This window comes from Marmota flaviventris, chromosome 7 (genome assembly GCF_047511675.1).
Source record: "Marmota flaviventris isolate mMarFla1 chromosome 7, mMarFla1.hap1, whole genome shotgun sequence".
In the NCBI taxonomy this organism is placed as follows: domain Eukaryota; kingdom Metazoa; phylum Chordata; class Mammalia; order Rodentia; family Sciuridae; genus Marmota; species Marmota flaviventris.
In genome coordinates, this window is record NC_092504.1 from 28,844,976 (window position 1) to 28,867,790 (window position 22,815).

At 36.2% G+C, this 22,815-nt stretch overlaps 1 protein-coding gene across 2 annotated transcripts in view; it reads right to left on the bottom strand.

Annotated features, from left to right (window-relative positions):
- Arap2 (ArfGAP with RhoGAP domain, ankyrin repeat and PH domain 2) overlaps positions 1-17,893 on the bottom strand; it is a 174,975-nt gene extending 157,082 nt beyond the window's left edge. For both annotated transcript variants that reach the window (XM_027938904.2, XM_027938896.2), the window contains exon 1: positions 16,855-17,893. In XM_027938904.2, coding sequence (XP_027794705.2) covers positions 16,855-17,753 — 899 coding nt within the window. In that variant the 5' untranslated portion in view covers positions 17,754-17,893. The remainder of the gene's footprint in view (positions 1-16,854) is intronic.
- Positions 17,894-22,815: the final 4,922 nt, after the last annotated feature.

A 22,815-nucleotide genomic window follows, 5' to 3' on the forward strand; every position in this document is an offset into this window, starting at 1 on the left:
TAGCAAGGGCCCAGCATAAGGGTAAATATAAATAAATTCAGTATGCTTGTTATGGTTTAGATATGCAGTGTCCCCCAAGACTCATGTGAAGACTTGTTTCACAATGTAGCAATGTTCTGAGACAGGTCTTTTGAAAAACGACTGGACCATGAAGACTCTGACTTCATGAGTGGATTAATCCAATGATAAATTAATAATCTGGTAGCATTATAGCATTAGGGGGAAGTATCACAAATTTTAGGACCTGGGACCAAGTTAGAGTAAACAGGTTACTGGAGGTATGTCCTAGAAGGGTATCTCTTGTCCTTGGCCCCTTCACCCATCTCCTTCCCTCCCAACACCCTCCTTCCTGGTTGCCATGAGCTCAGCAGCTTTCCTCCACCCTGCCCTTCTGCCATGATATTCTACCTCACCTCAGACTCAAAGCAATGGAACTATCCAACCATGGACTCAAATATCTGAAATTATGAGCCACAGTAAATCTTCCCTCCACTAAGTTGATTTTTCTCAGGTATTTGTTACAGCAACAAAATACTGAATAATACGGTTTCTATATACTAGCAATGAACTGAGAAAAATAATTTAAAATACAACTCTTGTTACAACAGCATAAAAAAGTATGAAATACTAATTGATAAGTTTACCAAAATGTGAACAAAACCTGTATCTTGGAAAATAGAAATGATTATTGAGAAAAAATTAAAGAAGTCCTAAACAAATGGACAGATACACCATATTAAGGACTGAAAGATTTAATAGTGCTAAGATTCAAATTCTTCCCATATTGATATATAGATTCTACACATCCTCAAACAATATTTCAGTAAGTTTTCATAATAGAAATTAACAAGGTGATTCTAAAATTTACATGAAAAGACAAATGACCTAGAATGGCCAAAATCGCTTTTAAAAAGAAAAACAAAAATTAAAAGATTTATACTATATAATTTCAATATTTAGTCAAATCAAATAAGTTTTCATTTGATGAAGGGCAGACATATAAATCATGAGATGAAATGGAGTCCAACTATCATCCCACACATCCACAACCCGTTGATTTTTTATAATGTTCCAAAGCAATTCTGTGCAGAAAATCTTTCAACAAATGTGGCTAAAAGTGGATATGTCAGTGTAATAAAAGAAGTGAATGTCAACCCTTCCTTCATTCCATACATAAAAATTAAATTAAATGGGAGTTTAGACCTAAGTATTAGTGCTAAAAATAAAATCTGAAAAATAAAGGAGGAAGAAAAATCATTAAACTCTCTGAGTAGGAAAAGATTTGTTCAATAAGATATGAAAACCAAAACCCATAAAAGAAAAAAATTGAAAAGTTGAACCTTATTAAAATGTAAAACTTAATAATGTCATATATTTCTGATGCATGTCTTGCCCAAAATAAAAAGAACAACAAAAAAACTTACAATGTAGTAGTGAGAAATATAATTCAATTTTATAATGAACAAAAACCTAAATGTGTATTTCCAAAAAGAAGATGCATGAATGTGATAGCCATTGAATAGAATGGTTAAAATTAATGTTATTTAAAGCAAGTCCCAGGAAATAAGTAGAAAGATGAGAATACTTAAAGACTATTGTCAGAAATACAAAGGTGTACATCCACTTTGGAAAACTGCTTAGAAGTTTCAAATAAAGATAGAGATTACTCTAACTTAAACTCCCAGATATTCCAACCCTAGAAACAAACAAAAAAAAAAAAATTAAAGACATATAGCCACAGAAAAAATACCTGTATACCAATCTACATAGAAACTCTTTTCTCAATAATCAATAACTTAAGAAAAGCTAAATGATCATCAAGAAATGAATGATAAATGAATGGATGTAAATGGATCCAAGAGAACACCACACAGGTTTCAAAACAAATAAACACAAAGACTAGTAAAAAGAAGTAAATCAATAATAAACATAATGATATGAAATAGTCTTAAAATTCCCATACTGAGCAAAAGAAGTCACATACAGGGAAGTATATCCCATAAGATTCTACGTGGACATGTTTGAAAGAGGTATTCTACAGTAAAACGACAGTAGGAAACAGGTTTAATACAACTGTTCTGATTCTTTTTTTTTTATTATTTTTATTGTTGGTTGTTCAAAATATTACATAGTTCTTGATATATCATATTTCACACTTTGATTCAAGTGGGTTATGAACTCCCATTTTTACCCCGTATACAGATTGCAGAATCACATCAGTTACACATCCATTGATTTACATATTGCTATACTAGTGTCTGTTGTATTCTGCTGCATTTCCTATCCTCTACTATCCCCCCTCCCCTCCCCTCCCCTCTTCTCTCTCTACCCCCTCTACTGTCATTCATTTCTCCCCCTTGTATTATTTTTCCCTTTCCCCTCACTTCCTCTTGTATGTAATTTTGTATAACCCTGAGGGTCTCCTTCCATTTCCATGCAATTTCCCTTCTCTCTCCCTTTCCCTCCCACCTCTCATCCTAGTTTAATGTTAATCTTCTTCTCATGCTCTTCATCCCTACTCTGTTCTAAGTTACTCTCCTTATATCAAAGAAGACATTTGGCATTTGTTTTTTAGGGATTGGCTAGCTTCACTTAGCATAATCTGCTCTAATGACATCCATTTCCCTGCAGATTCTATGATTTTGTCATTTTTTAATGCAGAGTAATACTCCATTGTGTATAAATGCCACATTTTTTTTTTATCCATTCGTCTATTGAAGGGCATCTAGGTTGGTTCCACAGTCTTGCTTTTGTTAATTGTGCTGCTATGAACATCGATGTAGCAGTGTCCGTGTAGCATGCTCTTTTTAGGTCTTTAGGGAATAGACCAAGAAGGGGAATAGCTGGGTCAAATGGTGGTTCCATTCCCAGCTTTCCAAGAAATCTCCATACTGCTTTCCAAATTGGCTGCACCAATTTGCAGTCCCACCAGCAATGTACAAGTGTACCCTTTTCCCCACATCCTCACCAGCACTTGTTGTTTGACTTCATAATGGCTGCCAATCTTACTGGAGTGAGATGGTATCTTAGGGTGGTTTTGATTTGCGTTTCTCAGACTGCTAGAGATGGTGAGCATTTTTTCAAGTACTTGTTGATTGATTGTATGTCCTCCTCTGAGAAGTATCTGTTCAGGTCCTTGGCCCATTTGTTGATTGGGTTATTTGTTATCTTATTGTCTAATTTTTTGAGTTCTTTGTATACTCTGGATATTAGGGCTCTATCTGAAGTGTGAGGTGTAAAGATTTGTTCCCAGGATGTAGGCTCCCTATTTACCTCTCTTATTGTTTCTTTTGCTGAGAAAAAACTTTTTAGTTTGAGTAAGTCCCATTTGTTGATTCTAGTTATTAACTCTTGTGCTATGGGTGTCCTTTTTCTTCTATCAGACACCGTGTCTCTGATTTGATATCAAGCTCCTTGATCCATTTTGAGTTAACTTTTGTGCATGGCGAGAGAAAGGGATTCAAGTTTCATTTTGTTGCATATGGATTTCCAGTTTTCCCAGCACCATTTGTTGAAGATGCTATCCTTCCTCCATTGCATGCTTTTAGCCTCTTTATCAAATATAAGATAGTTGTAGTTTTGTGGATTGGTTTCTGTGTCCTCTATTCTGTACCATTGGTCCACCCGCCTGTTTTAGTACCAGTACCATGCTGTTGTTGTTACTACTGCTCTGTAGTATAGTTTGAAGTCTGGTATCGCTATACCGCCTGATTCACACTTCCTGCTTAGCATTGTTTTTGCTATTCTGGGTCTTTTATTTTTCCATATAAATTTCATGATTGCTTTCTCTATTTCTACAAGAAATGCCGTTGGGATTTTGATGGGCATTGCATTAAACCTATAGAGAACTTTTGGTAATATCGCCATTTTGATGATGTTAGTTCTGCCTATCCATGAACAGGGTATATTTTTCCATCTTCTAAGATCTTCTTCTATTTCTCTTTAGGGTTCTGTAGTTTTCATTGTATAAGTCTTTCACCTCTTTTGTTAGGTTGATTCCCAAGTATTTTATTTTTTTTTTTTTGAGGATATTGTGAATGGAGTGGTTGTCCTCATTTCCATTTCAGAGGATTTGTCGCTGATATACAGGAATGCCTTTGATTTATGCGTGTTGATTTTATATCCTGCCACTTTGCTGAATTCATTTATTAGCTCTAATAGTTTCTTTGTAGACCCTTTTGGGTCTGCTAGGTATAGAATCATGTCACCTGCAAATAGTGATAATTTAAGTTCTTCTTTTCCTATTTTTATGCCTTTAATTTCTTTTGTCTGTCTAATTGCTCTGGCCAGTGTTTCGAGAACTATGTTAAACAGAAGTGGTGAAAGAGGGCATCCCTGTCTTGTTCCAGATTTTAGAGGGAATGCCTTCAATGTTTCTCCATTCAGAATGATGCTAGCCTGAGGCTTAGCATAGATTGCTTTTACAATATTGAGGTATGTTCCTGTTATCCCTAGTTTTTCTAGTGTTTTGAACATAAAGGGATGCTGTACTTTGTCGAATGCTTTTTCTGCATCTATCGAGATGATCATATGGTTCTTATTTTTAAGTCTACTGATGTGGTGAATAACATTTATTGATTTCCGTATACTGAACCAGCCTTGCACCCCAGGGATGAATCCTACTTGATCATGGTGCACAATTTTTTTGATATGTTTTTTTATCCGATTCAACAGAATTTTATTGAGGATTTTTGCATCTAGGTTCATTAGAGATATTGGTCTGTAGTTTTCTTTCTTTGAAGTGTCTTTGTCTGGTTTAGGAATCAAGGTGATGTTGGCCTCGTAGAATGAATTTGGAAGTTCTCCCTCTTTTTCTATTTCCTGAAGTAGCTTGAAAAGTATTGGTATTAGTTCCTCTTTAAAGGTTTTGTAAAACTCTGCTGTATACCCATCCGGTCCTGGGCTTTTCTTAGTTGGTAGTCTTTTGATGGTTTCTTCTATTTCCTTAATTGATATTGGTCTGTTTAGGTTGTCTATATCCTCCTGACTCAATCTGGGCAGATCATATGACTTAAGAAATTTATCGATGCCTTCACTATCTTCTATTTTATTGGAGTATAAGGATTCAAAATAATTTCTGATTATCTTCTGTATTTCTGAAGTGTCTGTTGTGATATTGCCTTTTTCATCCCGTATGCTAGTAATTTGAGTGCTCTCTCTTCTTCTCTTCGCTAGCATGGCTAAGGGTCTGTCGATTTTATTTATTTTTTCAAAGAACCAACTTTTAGTTTTGTCAATTTTTTCAATTGTTTCTTTTGTTTCAATTTCATTAATTTCAGCTCTGATTTTAATTATTTCTTGCCTTCTACTTCTTTTGCTGTTGTTTTGCTCTTCTTTTTCTAGGATTTTGAGATGAAATATGAGATCATTTATTTGTTGTTTTTTTCTTTTTTTAAGGAATGAACTCCAAGCAATGAATTTTCCTCTTAGAACTGCTTTCAATGTGTCCCATAGATTCCGATATGTTGTGTCTGGGTTTTCATTTATCTCTAAGAATTTTTTAATTTCCTCCTGATGTCTTCTATAACCCATTGATAATTCAGTAACCTATTGTTCATTCTCCAAGTGATGCAGGATTTTTCTTTCCTTCTTTTATCATTGATTTTCAGTTTCCTTCCATTATGATCAGATAAGATGCATGGTATTTTCTCTACTCCTTTATATTGTCTAAGAGTTGCCCTGTGACATAATATATGATCTATTTTTGGGAAGGATCCATGTGCTGCTGAGAAAAAAAGTGTAACTGCTTGATGTTGGGTGGTATATTCTATATATGTCAATTAAGTCTAGGTTATTAATTGTGTTATTGAGTTCTATAGTCTCCTTATTCAACTTTTGTTTGGAAGATCTGTCCAGTTCTGATTCTTGATTACAGAAAAAAGTTTACTTTATCTTTCAAAACTCATCAAATTGTAAGCATAATGGTTATAATTTATTGTATGTATATCAAGCCTCAAATGACTTGTTTAGAAATGGATTTAACTAATTTATTGTTTGTATATATGACATGTAAAATATCAACCCTTTTCCTACACACCAAACAAAAGGAAACATTAAGTGTATCACAGATAAGAGCATTAAAAAATTACCAAACCCTCTGAGCACAATAGCACATGCCAATAATCCCAGCTACATGGGAGGCTGAGGTAAAAGGTCACAAGTTCAAGATTAGCTGGGGCAACTCAGCTGGAGCAAAGGGCTGGTGATGTAGCTCAGAGGTAAAGTACTCCTGTGCTCAGAACCCAGTACCACAAAATCAAAACAAAACTATTAAAACTAGGAATAAATGTAGGAAAGGATCTTCAAGAGTGCAACTAGAAAAGTATAAAACATTCATGTAATAATCTATAATTAGGTTATAGAAAAATCTAATTAGAGGAGCATATGAAAGACTAAATATTATGAAACCTCCTATATTAATCTATAGGATACAATCCCAAGCATGAATAAATAAATAAATAAGGCTGGGGAGAGTTATTTAACAAGTGGATTCCAAATGTATATAAAAAACAAAGGGCCAAGAACAATGAGGAGATAGTAAGACATACTCTTAAGGTATTAGGACTCATTATAAAGTTACAGTCATTAAGACACTATATTACTGATAAAAAGGATAAACAACAGACTACTGAAGTAGTAACCAGCCCATAAGAGAACCCCTGGTCACTTAGAAGACAAAGATGTCACAAAGCCATGAGAAAAGCAGTCTTTGCAGTAAATAAGTAGATTATTTCTTTATACAGAAGAAAGTGAAATTTTGCTCCTACCTCAGACCATGTGTAAGCCAATTCAAGGTGGATTATAATTTCTAGAGTAACAAGCCAGCTGATAAAAGTTAACTGTTTACATGTGTCTGAAGACAAATAGTTTTAACTAAAAAGGAAAGAACTGGCAATTTTGACTAAATTATTAAATAAGAACTTTATTCATTAAAAAGTCACCACCAAGGGGGGGAAAAAAAAAACCAGTATGCAGACGAGGAGAAGATATATTTGACAAAGAGCTCATACCCATGGTGTACTAATAACTCTTTAAAATTACTGGGAAAGATAAAGTGCAATTCAAAACCACCACCAAGAAGGAACCCAATGGCTGAAGAAGTGCAAAGGCATTATGCCAAAGAAGATGGAAACATGGCCAACTGCCAATAGACATATTAAAACATTTTCAATTGTGTTAGTCATTTGAAAATGCAAATTTAAACCACAATGAAATACCATTATACATTTATTTACATGACTAACATTTTTTAAATTAAAAAAAATGTTGTTGAGGATATGAAACAAGAGGAATGTACATATACTGCTGTTGGAAATACAAATTAGTACAACTACTTTAAAAGAACTACTCTGACTTTTCTACCAAAGAAGATATGCATGTCCTAGGACACAGCAATCCCACTTCTTGGTATATACTCCACAAGTATGTAGATACCCTCCAGAAATAACCTCCCAAATGCATGTAAAAAGCCAAATGGATAAACAAGTTGTGGACATCTACACAAACCAACACTACTCAACCATAAAAAGAACAATCTGATATGTAACAACATGGGTTCAAATGAAAAAACATGTGGAGTAAAGATACCTGATATTAAAATAATACCTGCTGTGTAATTCCTTTTGTATGAAATTCTTGAACAGGCAAAACTAATATACACTGAGATCAATGTCTGCCTGATACAGAGGGTTAAGGGAATTTACTGGAAATGGTCACAAAGAGTTCACTTAGAGTGGTGGCTGATGGGACTGTCCTCTACAGTTTGTGATCATGATCACATGGTTATATATACTGTTCAAAACTCAACCATCTATATGCTTAAATATATTTTATGTATATTACATCAAAATAAAGTTGATTAGTATATATGTGCATATATATGTTATCTATAAATATATAAATATACCTAAATACTAAATAATGTTGAAAATATGAATTATATGCCAACAATAAGGAATGGATATCATGGAATATTGATACAATAAAATACTATACATCAGTAAAAATGAACAAACTATAACCACAGGTAATGATATAAATAAATGTCAAAGTTAAGCAAAAGAAACTGGATTAAAAAAATACTCACATGACTGCATTCTTATTTAAGTTCAGAAAACAGGCAAAACTGTACCATTTGGAAATGTTTTAAGAGACACAGCTTTCTTCAAAAGCAAGAATGTTATTGCCATTTAAAATCAGGATAGAAACCGCCTTTGGCAAGGGAAAGACACAAAATTTCATCAAAGGGTTTTAAAAAATTCACTATTTAATATCTCCAGATTCTTGATACTTCTATACAGCTATTAATTGTTTCCATACTTTTATATACTACTAACACAAATACTGTGTTAATACTTTGTAATGATTTGAGCCCTTGAGTGGAGCAGTACTCAAATTTCCTACATCTTTGGTACCTTATAATAAATATTGCTAATTCTTCCTGAGCATTTATAATATATCAGGTACAAGTCTCAGAATTTTATTGAGGCACACTCATACATCATATACATGTACATACATACACACCACCCACACACAAATAAAAAACATTTTGAACTATTTAAAAATAACAATGTTTGGTATTTATAGGGATTTCTTTTTCATTTTAGCTTGCCATAAGAAAAATATATTTTTTTAAAAAATGTGATGATTTTTATTTACTCTCAACATGCACCTACTACCAAATCTAGCAATCAAGTTCATTTGAACTACTATAGATGAAAAATTGGCTCTACAAAGGAAAAATCTGTTTTGGAAACACTAAGATGAATTTCTATTTTCATTATGAACATATATTTTCATCTATGAATGCTCCGTGCCCAAAGCATTTTGTTGGTAGCTTTAAACATCCACATCTCACATTATTTCCTCATAAAAGTCCTACAAAGCTGGGCAAGGTATCTTGATCCTACCAGCAGAGAAGAGACGCTGTCCCAGCCCAAGTTCCACAGCTAACAGGAGACAAAGCCAGCATTCAATCTTATGACTGCCTTTTTCTGTACTATTTTCCCACCAGTTACCCTGAAAAACTTTTAAATTTAATCAAGAATCATGGTTGAACAGCAAAAACTAAAAACTCAACATCCCTTCTCACATTATGCTTTTGAGATCTTGATCAAGTTGAACACACTCAAAAGCAAGCCCTCTACCCCAATTCTCAAAAGTTTATCTTTGTGTCCTACGTCTTGCAGATTCACTGCACACTAAAGTTAGCTGGAAATGTGCACAAACCCCCCACTTGGTGAGCACTCCCCAGTTCTGTGTTACAGAAGGTCACGTCTGGAAGGGTGCTTGCCAGAAACGCTGACCACAACAAAATCCAGACACAAGCCACTCTAACCAACACAGAAACCGTGATCATTAAGGTCATCTTTACAGCCACTGGACTGCAACTCTTGCCAGGCTACATGAACAAGACGAGGTGCACACAGCCCACGTTGTAGAAAACACTGCTAAACTGGATAATGGAAGCACAACCTATCTGGGACCCACATACTTTCCCTTAAAAAAAATCTTTTAAAAAATTCATCTTTAGGGGAAAGGATAACTATCAAAAGGCAAGAACCAATCATCTAAGATGCTGATAAAGATGTTGCTTTCTCCATCACACTGCCTTTAGATTCACTGACTCTCTGGGCCACAAGAAAACACACCTTATATGATTACAAAGTTGTCTAACAGCTATGAACTTAATTTCCACATTTATTAAAGGGAGAAAACACAAAGTCTGCTGCCTAGGAAAATAAAGATGATGAATAAGATAATTCTTCTAAAGAGCATAAGACAGTATGTATCCAAGGTAAATATTAGCTGACAGGCAGAAATTATTGGGGGCTGCTGCCACTTTGAATGACTAACAGTGGTTCAAGTTTTTTTTTTTGTTAAGATAAGGCCCTCCAGGAATCAGACAAAATCATGGAGTCATGCTGAGTCACTCTTCTAGGTAACTCAGAATGAACTTTGCTCATTATAATGCTGAATTATGTCCCCAGGAGGCACTCCCTTCCAACATTTTGAACACGTGTTGTATGAAGAAGCATGATCTTAAAAATGAGCATGTTTAGGAAGGTGCCAAGGCTCTACATGTGATAAGTCTTTCCAATATGCATTTGCATGAGTTTCCCAAATAAATGCACCTTGCTGTCTTTGTTTATGCTTAAAGAGACACTTCTTTTGGCATTACTTCTATTGCTCTCCTTGCTCACACAAGCAATAACTTTCCTTACTCATTTTAACTTCTGGTTGTGCTTACTGGCTTTACACTCACCAAGGAGTGAGCCCATTATGTTTGGTTACATAAACAGTCAGCAAAAACAAGCCTACCATTATTTTAATTAGAGAAAAGAATGGTTGGTCCTCTTGGTGAGTAAGACAGGATAGATAGTAAAATGATCAGACAAGGTAATGGGTCTCTATTACATTTTTTTTTTCAAATGTAAAGACCACTCCATGAAAATAATCTATGGAAACATTCCAAACATTCCAGCCAAGTCTGTCCTGAGGGATGAAAAATGGGAGTTGAGGGGGGTCCAAATGGAGGTTATGGGAAAGTTCAAACAGACAATTGGGTGTTCATAGAAGAAGCCAACAGCCTTGGTACTTAATACCTGTTTAACATACATTTTGATCAATGGCCTTAACCTGATAACAATATTAACACCTAGACTAGCATACCTAAATGGTAATGTACTATTAGGTCCCATATTGTCTACCAAGAGCTCTCTCTACTTCTTTTGTCTCCTTTAAAATAAGTCCTAATCCTTTCACTCTTGCCTTCTTTTATTGTCCATAGATTTCATTCTTCAAATATGCAAGAGGAAGACCTAGAAAGAAATTGGCAGTGAGGTTCTGGGGTTTCTGAGACACTGGAGGGCAGAGCCCACCTTCAGGAGCTACAACATGCCACTGGATAATAGTGGAGAAGAATCCAGCTTTGCTTGTTGAGATCCTCAGAGCTGACCCCAGCAAGCATCCCCAGCTGTGATAACTCCTATTACTAACACGGGCTTTCTCAGATGCAGAAACCTGAAGCCTACACAGACCCACCAACCAGCAAAAGCAAAAAAGCTAGTTTCACTCAAACTCTGGTTTCACTGGTAAATCTAATTGTGTGCATTTGTTGTCTTCAAGTCTTCAAAACATACACTCTTCGTTGGTAATAGTGAAAATTTTTCATGTGCAGGAGGAGAATAAACTTTTTTTTTTCTTTTAATAAAATACTACACAGAAGTCAATGCATAACATAACATGCATTGACATTAAGAAATCTCAAAAATAATATTAAGTGAAACACTAAGTTGCAAAAGAATATCACTTTCATAAATCAAAAACAGCCAGAGCAATGCTATTGCATTGCAGTAAAGGTACAAAAATACACATACATAGGATAAAACACCAACTTCAGAATACTGATCACTTCCGGGCACAGAGGAGGCACAACAGTTAGGTGAATTTATCATTTCTCAATCAACTAAAGTCCGGGTCGACTATGGCAAGATTACTTTTTATATCTAGATGCTATTTTATGGTAATACCATTATGCATACTCTTCTATATGTCTGATATTTCTCATGTTATAAATAATTCTATGTGAAAAATTTTTATGTGATTTTTAAATTATTACTTAAAGATGACTCATACTACAGTCCCTGGCCAGGAAACCAGTTAGAGCTTAACTGCATGAACTGAGATGGTGCTGCTTTTTCTCCACAAGAGGAGTTGTAACCTCATCTTCATCCTGTGTCACAACCCTTCTCCATCCCCCTTGGTTTAGACTACGAGCTAATACTTGAGGACATGTTCCAAACACTGCAAACATATCAGAGTTTATGTCCTTGGTGATAGGCTCAAAAACCATACAATATGCAAATGATTTGGGAAAATAAAGTATACATGTACAGACAGAAAATGATTTATAGATCTTCAACAAATGGGCAAATTAAAAGGGAAAAATTGTTTTCTCCATAAATTAAAATGTATGTTCAAATACAAATAATGTTTAAAAACCCAAATAATAAAATATAAAAAAAATAAAACCCAAATTAAAACACCAATGATTGTGAGTGATATTAATGTTGATAAATGTTAGGTGAATATTTTCCCCATGTTATTTTCATTGGTTTTGAAGGCCTAAATCAAACTTTTTCTCCTAAAAATGCGCCTATGCCTTCAATAGAGAATTAACAAGTTTCTATATAAGGAAACAAAACTATTATTATTGACAGAATTGTGTATCCTTAAAATGGAAGTGCTGAAGCCCTAACCCCAAGGTGACTATATTTTGAGATAGGGTCTATCTGAATTAAGTAAGGTTAAAGGAGATCATAAGTAAAGGGCCCTGCACAAAGAGACATCAGAGAAGATCCCTCAATCATTGATTGAGGAGAAGAGATCAATCAATAAGGCCACCCTCTGAAAGCTAGGAGAGAAACCAATGGCCAGAACCAACCATGTCAGCATCTTGATTTCAGAACTGTGAGAAAATAAATGTTGCTTAACTACCCAGTGGTGTCAGAGGAGGCAAAGGCAACTTTTTGATATCCATATTAAAATAGTTTAAAGAACTTGAATTAAAAAAAGAAGGAAAGTAATGAATAACTGCTTTTATGTATGACCAGCAGACAGAGATCCCCCTTTATGATCTACACTCACGTATTACCTAGGAAAGAAATCACACACACACACACACACACACACACACACACACACAAATCAGCTGCACGTTATATGAACAATCATTTCACAGAATGTTTAAAAAATGCAGTTATCACAATTAAAACAGACTGCATGTCACAGAGTTCAATTTTTTAAAAAAATCTTTTTAGATGGCAGTTTAAAACTTTTCTGAGGTTTCATAGTATCTACCTAACATACACAAACCTGAATTAAGAAACCTGATAGTAGGTTAACTACAGCATAGATCAACACTGTGAAATTCACCAGGCATAGATAATTCTTAACCTGTGAGGTTCCAAAAACTGTCCTTAGGATAAGAACCAATGATCATTACAGAAAGATTCAACACATATGTCTACAAGAGTATGACATTTTTTTTAATCTACTAGCAAAAGTTTCAACTTAATATTTTTTCAAATAAGGTAGAACTTTTTATTTATGAAAAATAATGTAAAAATAAATGGCTTTTTAAGTTACAAAGTTTATCGGGCATAGATACCCTAACCCTCTAATGATAAATCTATTGTTTCAATTTCAATTATTCAGATGTTCAAGTCAAAATTTTGCAAATAATTAAGCTTATTTTTTTTTTTCTTAGAGCTAATCAAAAAAGCTTTTTCAAAGAAAATAAACTGGATGCTAGGATTGGTAAGCATTTTTCTGCTAAAACATGAAATATGAAACTTTTTTTTGACATGAAAAAGTCATGCTGGCTTTCTTTATTTTTCATATTCAGTGCAACAAAGAATCGCTTACTACATTTTCCGCTTATGCATATTTTTGATACTGAATGCTATAATAACAACATTCCCCATTCCTAACTATCTACATTCAGATTTTTTTCATAAGAAATTCCAGGCAGGCTAGAGAATATAAGTTTAGGTTTCATCTGTTTTACAGGGGATATACTTCATCACAGCACCATCGTGCATGCATATCACCCCCTTCCCATGACTTCCGCCTTGTTAATTTCCCTTCCCTCTAGTCAGAGGCCCTGTATCTAAATGAGAAGGCTTTACAACCTTTGCCAAGTAAAAATATTTGCATTAAAGAGGTATAAAAATCATTAAACCAGGAAAGAGGAGAAGAAAGTTACCTCTTTTAGTTTTCTTAAAATGCCTATTCCTTCCTGACTCAAGATTTTCCTGAGCAGCATCACAGGATAAGCCCAAAATTCCCCCAGAAAAAGCAAGATGCAAGTTGGACTTGCTTTTTGCTTGAGGACTCCTAAGGACTAAGAGACTTCCAAGTAAAGGCCATAATGAAGGAGCTGATCCCCCAGGCATGGTTCTGTTCTGGCCCAGGAGATGTGAGTTAAAAAGATTTCCTGAGGTTCATTGTCTCCAGTAGTTCCCACCTGGCCCAACCCTAGGGAGAAAAAGAGCAGGCAGGAATTCAGCAACAAGTCAAGGCAAGTACAGACAATGCAGTACACCAGAATGTCAGATAAATTAGGAGATTGTGTCAGATAAGTTAGGAGAAAGGAGGAAGGGAGGGTAGATGTCAGATAAATCAGGAGGAAGAAGGCAAGAAAGATCAGTGACCAGGGAGAAAGAAGGGAAGACATGTCCAGCATCATATTCCTTTGAAGAGTTGCAAGAAGTTTTTCATTAGTGATTAAGTTAAAAACATTGGCCACACACAAAAAATATTCTTATTTAGTATACCAAGGGATACACTAAATGTCATTTGTGAATGTTATTATCTGACTAAAAAGAAACTCAGATTCCATTATCAACCATTTTTATTTAAAGAGCCACAACACTTTAAAATAGTGCTAATCAAGTGCTATTTATAATACAGTAGAAAACGACAGGAAATACAGTGAAGTCTAAAAACCTTTTAATATTCTTGCTCATGTTATCATCTGAGCGTCACAACAGCATAGTTTCTATCTACTACCATAATCACGGAAAAGAAAGGGTATAATGGGTCATCTGCCCTAAAAATCATACTGAAAACGGTGCTGTTATATAGTTAGTACAAATTAGTGATACTAATCTTAATGCTATTTCAATTCTAATTTTTAAAGACTCACAGTCATGCTATAAATAACCTTTCACATGATGCAAAGACTACCTTTATAAATGAAGGACTTAAAGATACACCACTCTAGCATATTCACTATTTTGAATTAAAGTCATTTCATTCAAGTGTTGAAAAACAGCAGGTGCAAAAACATCACTCTGACTTTGCTATTGTTCCTTAAAAGCAGATGAAATTCCCGTGGGAAAGGAATAACTCTTATCCTCAGGGACAGAAGTGGAGATGATGGAGCCTTAAAGAAACCTGTATAGACCTTGTTAAAATAACTTCTTCCCTTTGAACCTCCCAGCTAACTCAGCTACTTTTTTTCACATCTTGGTATTCTTTGTCCTATTCAGGGTTTCACTAACACCTTCTTCATGTCTTCATCTCTTTGTCCTAGGTAAAACTTATAATTTATTTACTTGTGATAATCAATCTGTAAGCTTTTTTCCCCGTCAATTTGTTTTATGTCGATTTAATTCTCAGCCTAAGCCAGGACCCTCAGGGGATGCGAGTGCAGTTTGCTTCCCCTCCTCCACTTAAATGAGCATTAAAAGATTCTTTGTGAAATTCATGGAAAGCAGCACTCAATGTCTGAACCTTAAACTAAATGTTTCCTAACTGATGTTTCCCATCTGGCCCTCACAAAGATTCTAATGGGGCAAAAATAGAGTTTTATTTTGTGTACTCATATTAGATTTTTTTCATACAGAAAGTTTTTGGCACTTAAAAACTTGTGACTTTTCATTCAGTTTCCTTTAATTGCTGAAAATTAGCAAAACATTTTAAAGCTAAACGCTTGTATAAAAATTAGTGACCTTCTACAATGCTAAGAAATAATTGAATTCTTATAGATGCAGTCAAATTTTTAAAAAAATATTTATTAAAAAGGTAGAAGTCAGAATGTAGTGGAATGAAACACCAGTTAAATGCCCTGGAGGGCCTAGGAGAATTAACCTCAGGCGGTCCGTTACTCACAGGAAGACCACAGAGAACACTACCTACCTTACAGGGCTATGAGGCTAACCTGTCAAAAATTACAACCCAAACTAGCACCTAGGTGTTTAATAAATGGCACTGTAACTACTGGTTCCTAGTAAACATCAGACTTTACTAATATTAGGGATGCCAAGGTAGAGAAATTAATTAGGAACTATGCCCTCAGAGTTGGTGATCTAATAGGAGATACTTATATTTAACAGAGTTGTAAATTGCCATGTTTTCTCTTGCAAATAATAAATTGCTACCTTTTCTATTGCAAATACAACTTGCCAAAGGTACCTCAGGGGAATCTTACAGGAATGCCAGCCCTGGACTTACTCCTGAAGTCTGTAAAGCACTGCAGTAACCATCAAACTTGAATAGCTTCATACCTCCCAGCAGAGTGAGAAGCGTTGACTCTTAGTGGAAAAAATAAGAGCCCACCCCAATGCTGGAGTAAACCACAACAAATTTAGGTGCAACTTTGAGAAACAGATGAAAGCTTTCTCTGCTGTAAAATCAGCTTCTCTCACACTATTCAGTTACCCCAAGATGGATACTGGTGACCTGAGGCCCCTCTTTGGGGTTCTAGAGATGTGCTCTCTGTGGACCTGGGTTCATACTGTACTGTTATCTTATTACATCTGTCTTCCACACTAGACTGCAAGCTCTTTCATTTCTCTTAACTTTCTTTCCACCTAGCACAATGACTCCTACAAAGTTTAAAAGATGTATATTGAATTATTAATTGGTGCCAAGCACCATGCCAGGCAATAGATATACAAACATTAAAAGACACATTCCCTGCCAGAGAACAAATAATCTGTTGGAGAGATAAGAGTCAGCAATTCAAATATGAGAACTTCACTAAGCGAACATTACAATGGAGGGAAGGTAGGGGAAGGAAGATCCAGGTAGAATTAGGGGATGCAATGTTCCCCCAATTAAATAGGAGAAAGCTAAAGAGTCCCAGGTAGTTGTAAGTTGGAAACACACACTGGAAAATACAAGTGGCGCAGGGAAAAAATTTGAAAAGATCACAAAATAAAGGCTGTATGAATATGTAAATTCAAGTAAGTCAAATTCAGAAGGAACAATGAAAATATCATTGTTTAAAATAACTAAATTTCCCTAAGTTAAATATTTATGGCTATTTACAAGAAATCTTACCTCCCTGAAATTCCTTTTGTTGGCCCTGGGATCTCTGGTACAGGCCGATGTCTTAGCAGAAAAGAACGGGATGGTCTTGAAACCAACTTGCTACGACTTCTCATGGGTGCTGAGACTGGAGATGAGGGAACATACAAATCATTCACAACCATTTCTCCCTGAAACTCAAAGAATGGTGATGGTGGCGAGCTTTCTAATAAACCATTAGCTCCATTTCCAGAATTTGCTTCTGAGGTTGAACAATCGAAGGAAGAGAGACATTCAGGTTTCGTGTTAGGAAGGTTGCTGAAGTTTTCGGATATCAAATCAACTTTTTCTGCTTGTTGTTCTTCAACTGTACGATCAACTGCCTTTTTTGCAGTCAAAGATTCTATTTTAATATTTTCACTACCAAGTAAAGACTCATGAGAGGAACCCAGGTGTTGTTCTTCTGGAATGGGGAGGTCCTGGTTAGAAAGAGATAGCTTATCATCTGATTCAAGGGACTGGTTATTTTCCATACTAGCATCATTTTGATCAAGATTTTTTGTAAAGGTCTCCAACTGTGTTGAGCTAGGTATCTGAATACAACCAGAATTGGAAAGTTCTTTGCAGGTGTTCTGATCAGAAGAGGAAGCGTGGTGGTGATCTTTTGAATTGTTTCCATTCTTCGTCTTATGAACATTTGCATATATTGGGATTTCTTGCATTTTTGACAATATTATCTGTAACTGTTTAAGTATCCTCCTACGGTGCCCTGTAGGTGATATTCCAATTTTGTGTAGCACACTATCATTTATTGCTGCACAGTCCTTCACGGTATAAAAACCAAACTCTTGGAAATGTAAGAGATACTGCTCCAAATTAATGCTCATTAGGAAATCCTTGATGTCAACATTTACTTCACTGACTGAGGACATAATGGTGACTTCATTACTAAGCTGAGTCTTAAAACAGCACAACAGGATCTCGCAATAGAAGGTGTTCTTCTTATTGGTTTTTCTTCTATCAACTTGTGACAGAAAAGTTTCTTAAAATGTTGTTTTCTCCACAATGACCATTTCATGTGCTTAAGCCTGGGGGGGCGGGGGGTAAAAACAATAATTTATTAAATTATCTTAATATACAGTTGGTGGTGCTGGGGATCAAATCCAGCACCTCATGCATGCTAAGCACACACTGCCGCTGAACTACATCACTAGTCCAGGATACTTTAACTACTAAAACCTAATTTTACATTATAAACTTCCCTGAAAACACAACAGAAAGTAAGGCGTTGGAATTTTTGCACATTGCCTTGTGCATCCTTATATATGAAGGTAAAAAGCAGAAATGTTATGATAGTGTCAAACTATGATTTTCAAACAGGATAAAAAAAAAAGATACTCACAAATATGAAGGGAACATGTAAAATGTTTTACTCATTTCATTAATTGGTGAGGGACCAGTAAGATGGTAAGGCTGATTCCAAGAGCATTTGTGAAACAGGTTTACTTATATCATACACACACACACACACACACACAGGCATTTTAAACAAAAAATATTAGAATAAAACAACTAGGTAAGATTTTTTTAAAAACCGGTTAATGTTCTATAAGGCAGGAAAAAAATACCATGTGAGGAATTATAATTAAAATTAAATATCCACAGGCTGAAACTGTTAAATGAAAGCTACTGATAAACATTCTTTTGATTTCCAAGTTTTAGATAATTTTTCCTAACAGTAGCTAAATAGACACAACTTTCTGTTTCACTATACTTTCTTTCAGAACCTTAAAAAGCAGGTAGAATATATACCTCAGGTCAAGAGTTTTCATTTCAAAAAAGGAGGCAGCATTATATGTAAACAACTGACATTAACCTGCAAGATAAGACTAGTGAATAATTAGCTATTCTTAAATACATTAGATAGCAGGAAGTATGCTAATTCAAAACTAAAAGATCAAAGTTTAAAGGTCACATTTTCCTCTAAGGAACACAGCAAATTCAGAGAGGTTCATTTTCCTCCCAAACAACACAAATTTTTTACAAAGTCCGTCTCTGCTGTTATGTGGGTGTGTTCAGTTTATGAAAATGCATATGTGCAAATTTCTGTATACTATGCTTTGATAAAAAGGGAAAAGTACATAATATGCATAAAACCCATACCCAAGTAATAAAACAAGGCACAACAAGGTATATTTCTCTGAGCAAGCTTTGATGCAGTATTTCCAGAAACCACATCTTGAAATAACTCTTTGAAAGGCACTACTCTGACTCTGCGTATATGACATACTGATTGCTCTTAAGGTATTGCCTTGACTATTTTAAAATATCCGCAAACATTGACCAACAAGTACAGAGAGCATCAGAGGGAAAGCACCTTTTTTCCAGGCCTTCCTTCAGGAGCAGAGAAATAAAAACACAAACAAGAGAGAAGGCAGGAAATGACTTTGACAATAAGGTACTGCTTTGTCCTACCTCTAAGGAAATGTATATACATAAATACATACATAAGAAAAGAGAAAGCTAAACCTCATCATCAAATGCAAAATCACCTTATTTTGTAGATACAAATGTTGCTGATGTTTTCCTTGGCACATCACAAAATAGAAATAGCAACTGAAAACAGTACAATAAGTGGTATAATTTATCACCACCTTTAGAAATTATAAAGATGATGAATTGGTCAATAATTAAAGAGGATTCACACAATCTTAGAACAAGAACACACACCAAAAATCCTCTGGATCCTCCCCTACTACAGCAGTGGTCACCTAGTCACCCACCCAAATCTAAAGCTCAGAAGGGATCCCCATGCTCACCTTTGTCTGCATTCAAGAATGTAGGTGAGCTACTAATTTTATTCCTTGCTATGGACAAAATTGTGACTCCCCCACCTCCCACCCCCAAAAATCCATCTGTTGAAGCCCTAACCTTCAACAAGACTGCATCTAGAGACAGAGCTTCCCATGAAGTAATTAAGGTTAAATGAAGTCATAGGAAAGAACTAGTTTCCTCTAGGAGACACCAGAGAGCTCTCTTTCACTCCCCACCCCACCCCACCCCACCCCACCCCACCCCAATCCCCGCCCCCACTGTGGGGCCAAAGGAAGAAGCCAGGAAGACAGCCTCACAGGAAACAGCCAGCCCCCAATTTCATGTTGGTTTTCCAGCCTCCACAACTGTGAGAAATTTCTGTTGTTTAAACCATTCAGTCTGTGGTATTTTGCTCTGGTGTTTAATCTGACCAATATGCTCCTCCATCTTCACTGCCTTTACCATGTTCCATACCCTCATTATATCTCTTGATTAAATTACCGCAACAGTCACTAACCTAAATCTCTGCCCACACTCCACATACACATGCCCACCAAAAATCCAAACTCAGCATGTCATTCCACATTCTCAAAAGAGTAAAGTCTCAAAGCGATATAAAGCACCTGACAGTGCCATGTAATAATCTGGTCTCTAATAATAATAATAGCAGCAAACAACTATCATGGGCCAGGCCCCTTACCTCTTTTACCTGCAAGGTGGGATTCCCGAGTACTAACTCCAGGCTAATCTTCATCCTGTGTCAAACATTCTACCAACATCCTTCATTCACTTTACTTTATTTCCCAGAGGCTAACTATTCAATACCTGCATTCCTTCTATATATGTTGTATCTGCTTTCCTATGCGACATTTAAAATTCTGAACGGGACTCTGTGAAGGCATCATGTTGACCCCTAAAGACAGAAGGAATCATTGCTTTTTCTATATACATCTATAACTAATATCCTAGAACCATGCAAAGTGCTTGGAGTGTATTTGAGGTGGACTAACATTGGTAGGGATGGTAGAAGTGGTCAAGAGGTCGACATCATTAGGTTTTTGGTGTGTGTGCATTTGAGATTTAATACACAGTCTTTTCCTTTCTTTGGTATATACACATGTACTTCCTGGGTGGGTGAATCAAGGACAGATAAACCAAGGCCTTTACTTAAAACCATCTCCTTGCTACCATTTGACATGCTAATGAACCTGATTTCTTCTCATGATATGAAAGAGACTCCCCTCCCACTGACCCTACAATCTTCTCTGCCAGCTCCTCCTCCAGTCACCCTACTATCTAACACCACCCCCCCCCCCCCAGGGCTGAATGTCCAAAGGTTTTTACAGCTCTCTCCTTAGAGGTCCTAGCCCCTAAGAACAAATTAGATACAAAGAGACAGGTATGTGTAACTCTGTAAAGTACTACCATATGTGAACTCCTAAGCCTCTACATTCTGACCTACAATGTGGGCTCACAGGCATGTAAGTACTGGTCTGTGGATCTGCTGTACAGGAAAACAACTACGCAACAGCAGGGCCAGGAATCTGTCATTGGAATACCCTCCAAAGAGGGTATTGCAGCAAAATGTGGTTATTACTGTTCTTAATCTACACTCCCAAACATGCTTTACATCAGCCCACCTGACTAAACTCATCACTCTCCTCCCTGAATGTAAAGTTCTTCCCAGCCCATTGCATAGAAGTTTGGAGTCATAATAGGTTGAAAACCCATCTCCTCCATTTTCTGGCATTATGAAAACTCTAACCTATCCAAGTTGATGCCTCCATTTCCTTTTCAATAAAATAAAAACACTCAAAGGCACCTAAGCATTGGTGCAGATTAAATGAGAAAATCCATATAACTGTTCACACAGTGCTGCTTAGTAAATATTCACTCCCATCACTGTATTTATTTTTACCACTTACGTTTTCACACAGCTGAATTCTTTTCCATTCTCTGAGATCTAACACAAACCCTATTTGCTTCCCAAGATCTCTTCAGAACAATAAATATATACTCTCTTCTCCATATTCTTATAACATTTATCTCTTAGAGTATTGTCTTCTTAGTCCTTTCAGGCTGCTATAACAAAATACCTTAGACTGAATGATTTATAAACTTTAGAAATGTATTGCTCACAGTTCTGGAGGCTGGGGAATCCAAGATCAAGGCACTCGAAGATGTGACGTCTGGTGAAGGTGGCACCTCCTGTGGGTTCTCCCATGGCAGAAAAGCAGGAAGGGCTAACACATTCCCTTAGTCCTTTGTATAAAGTCACTCATCTAACTTGTGAGAGTGCTGCCCTAGTGACCTCATCAGCTCCCAAAGGTCCAACTCTTAAAACACTATTACCTCAGTGCTTTGGTTTCAATGTGTGAATCTGAGAGGGGCACATACATTCTGACCATAGCAAGGATTTGATTGTGTTCTGCACATTCTATAAGGCAGTGTGCTGTAAAAGCCAAGACTTTGAAACCCAACACCCTGAATCTAATCCTAGTTCCTCCATTTACCAGCTTTGCACACTTGAGTATTTTAACTTCTCTGCACTTCAGTTTCCTCATCAGGAAAAAAAGGAGTAATAATAGTGCCTATCCTCGAGGGCTGTAAGAATTAATAGATGCAAAGCCCTTAGACACCAAGCGGCACATAACAAAGGCCAAGTCAGTGTTTGCCACCATTATTTTATTATCATCCCATAAAACACTCTGCCAAGATGATCAGCCCACATGAGCTTCCCAATAAATGCCAAATTATTTGTTTATAAACACAGTGAGGCACATATTTAGAGAATGCACAAGCACCATCACAGAACTGGTTCTGCATGGGCCCATCCTACACTGACCCATTTCCTCACAGAAGTAAAAAGGAAGTAATACTGAGAAGCACCTGCTGTATGTGTGGCTTGCGGTGCCACACAATAAACATTACCTAATTATCTTACCGAGCTCTACCTAGAAACTATTCCCTAAGTCGGCCGGCATTTTACCACCTCCCCTGCTCAAGTCCTACTCTAAGCCATCATCTTCTCCATCTTAGACCACCGCAGAAGCCTCGTGGACTGATACCCCTCCTTCTTTCTTGACCCTCTTCCCCAACAACAGATTCTGAATACAGGATTTAGATTCATTTTAGAACACAAGTTATCTCACTCCTTGGAACATCCCAACTTCATTTTCC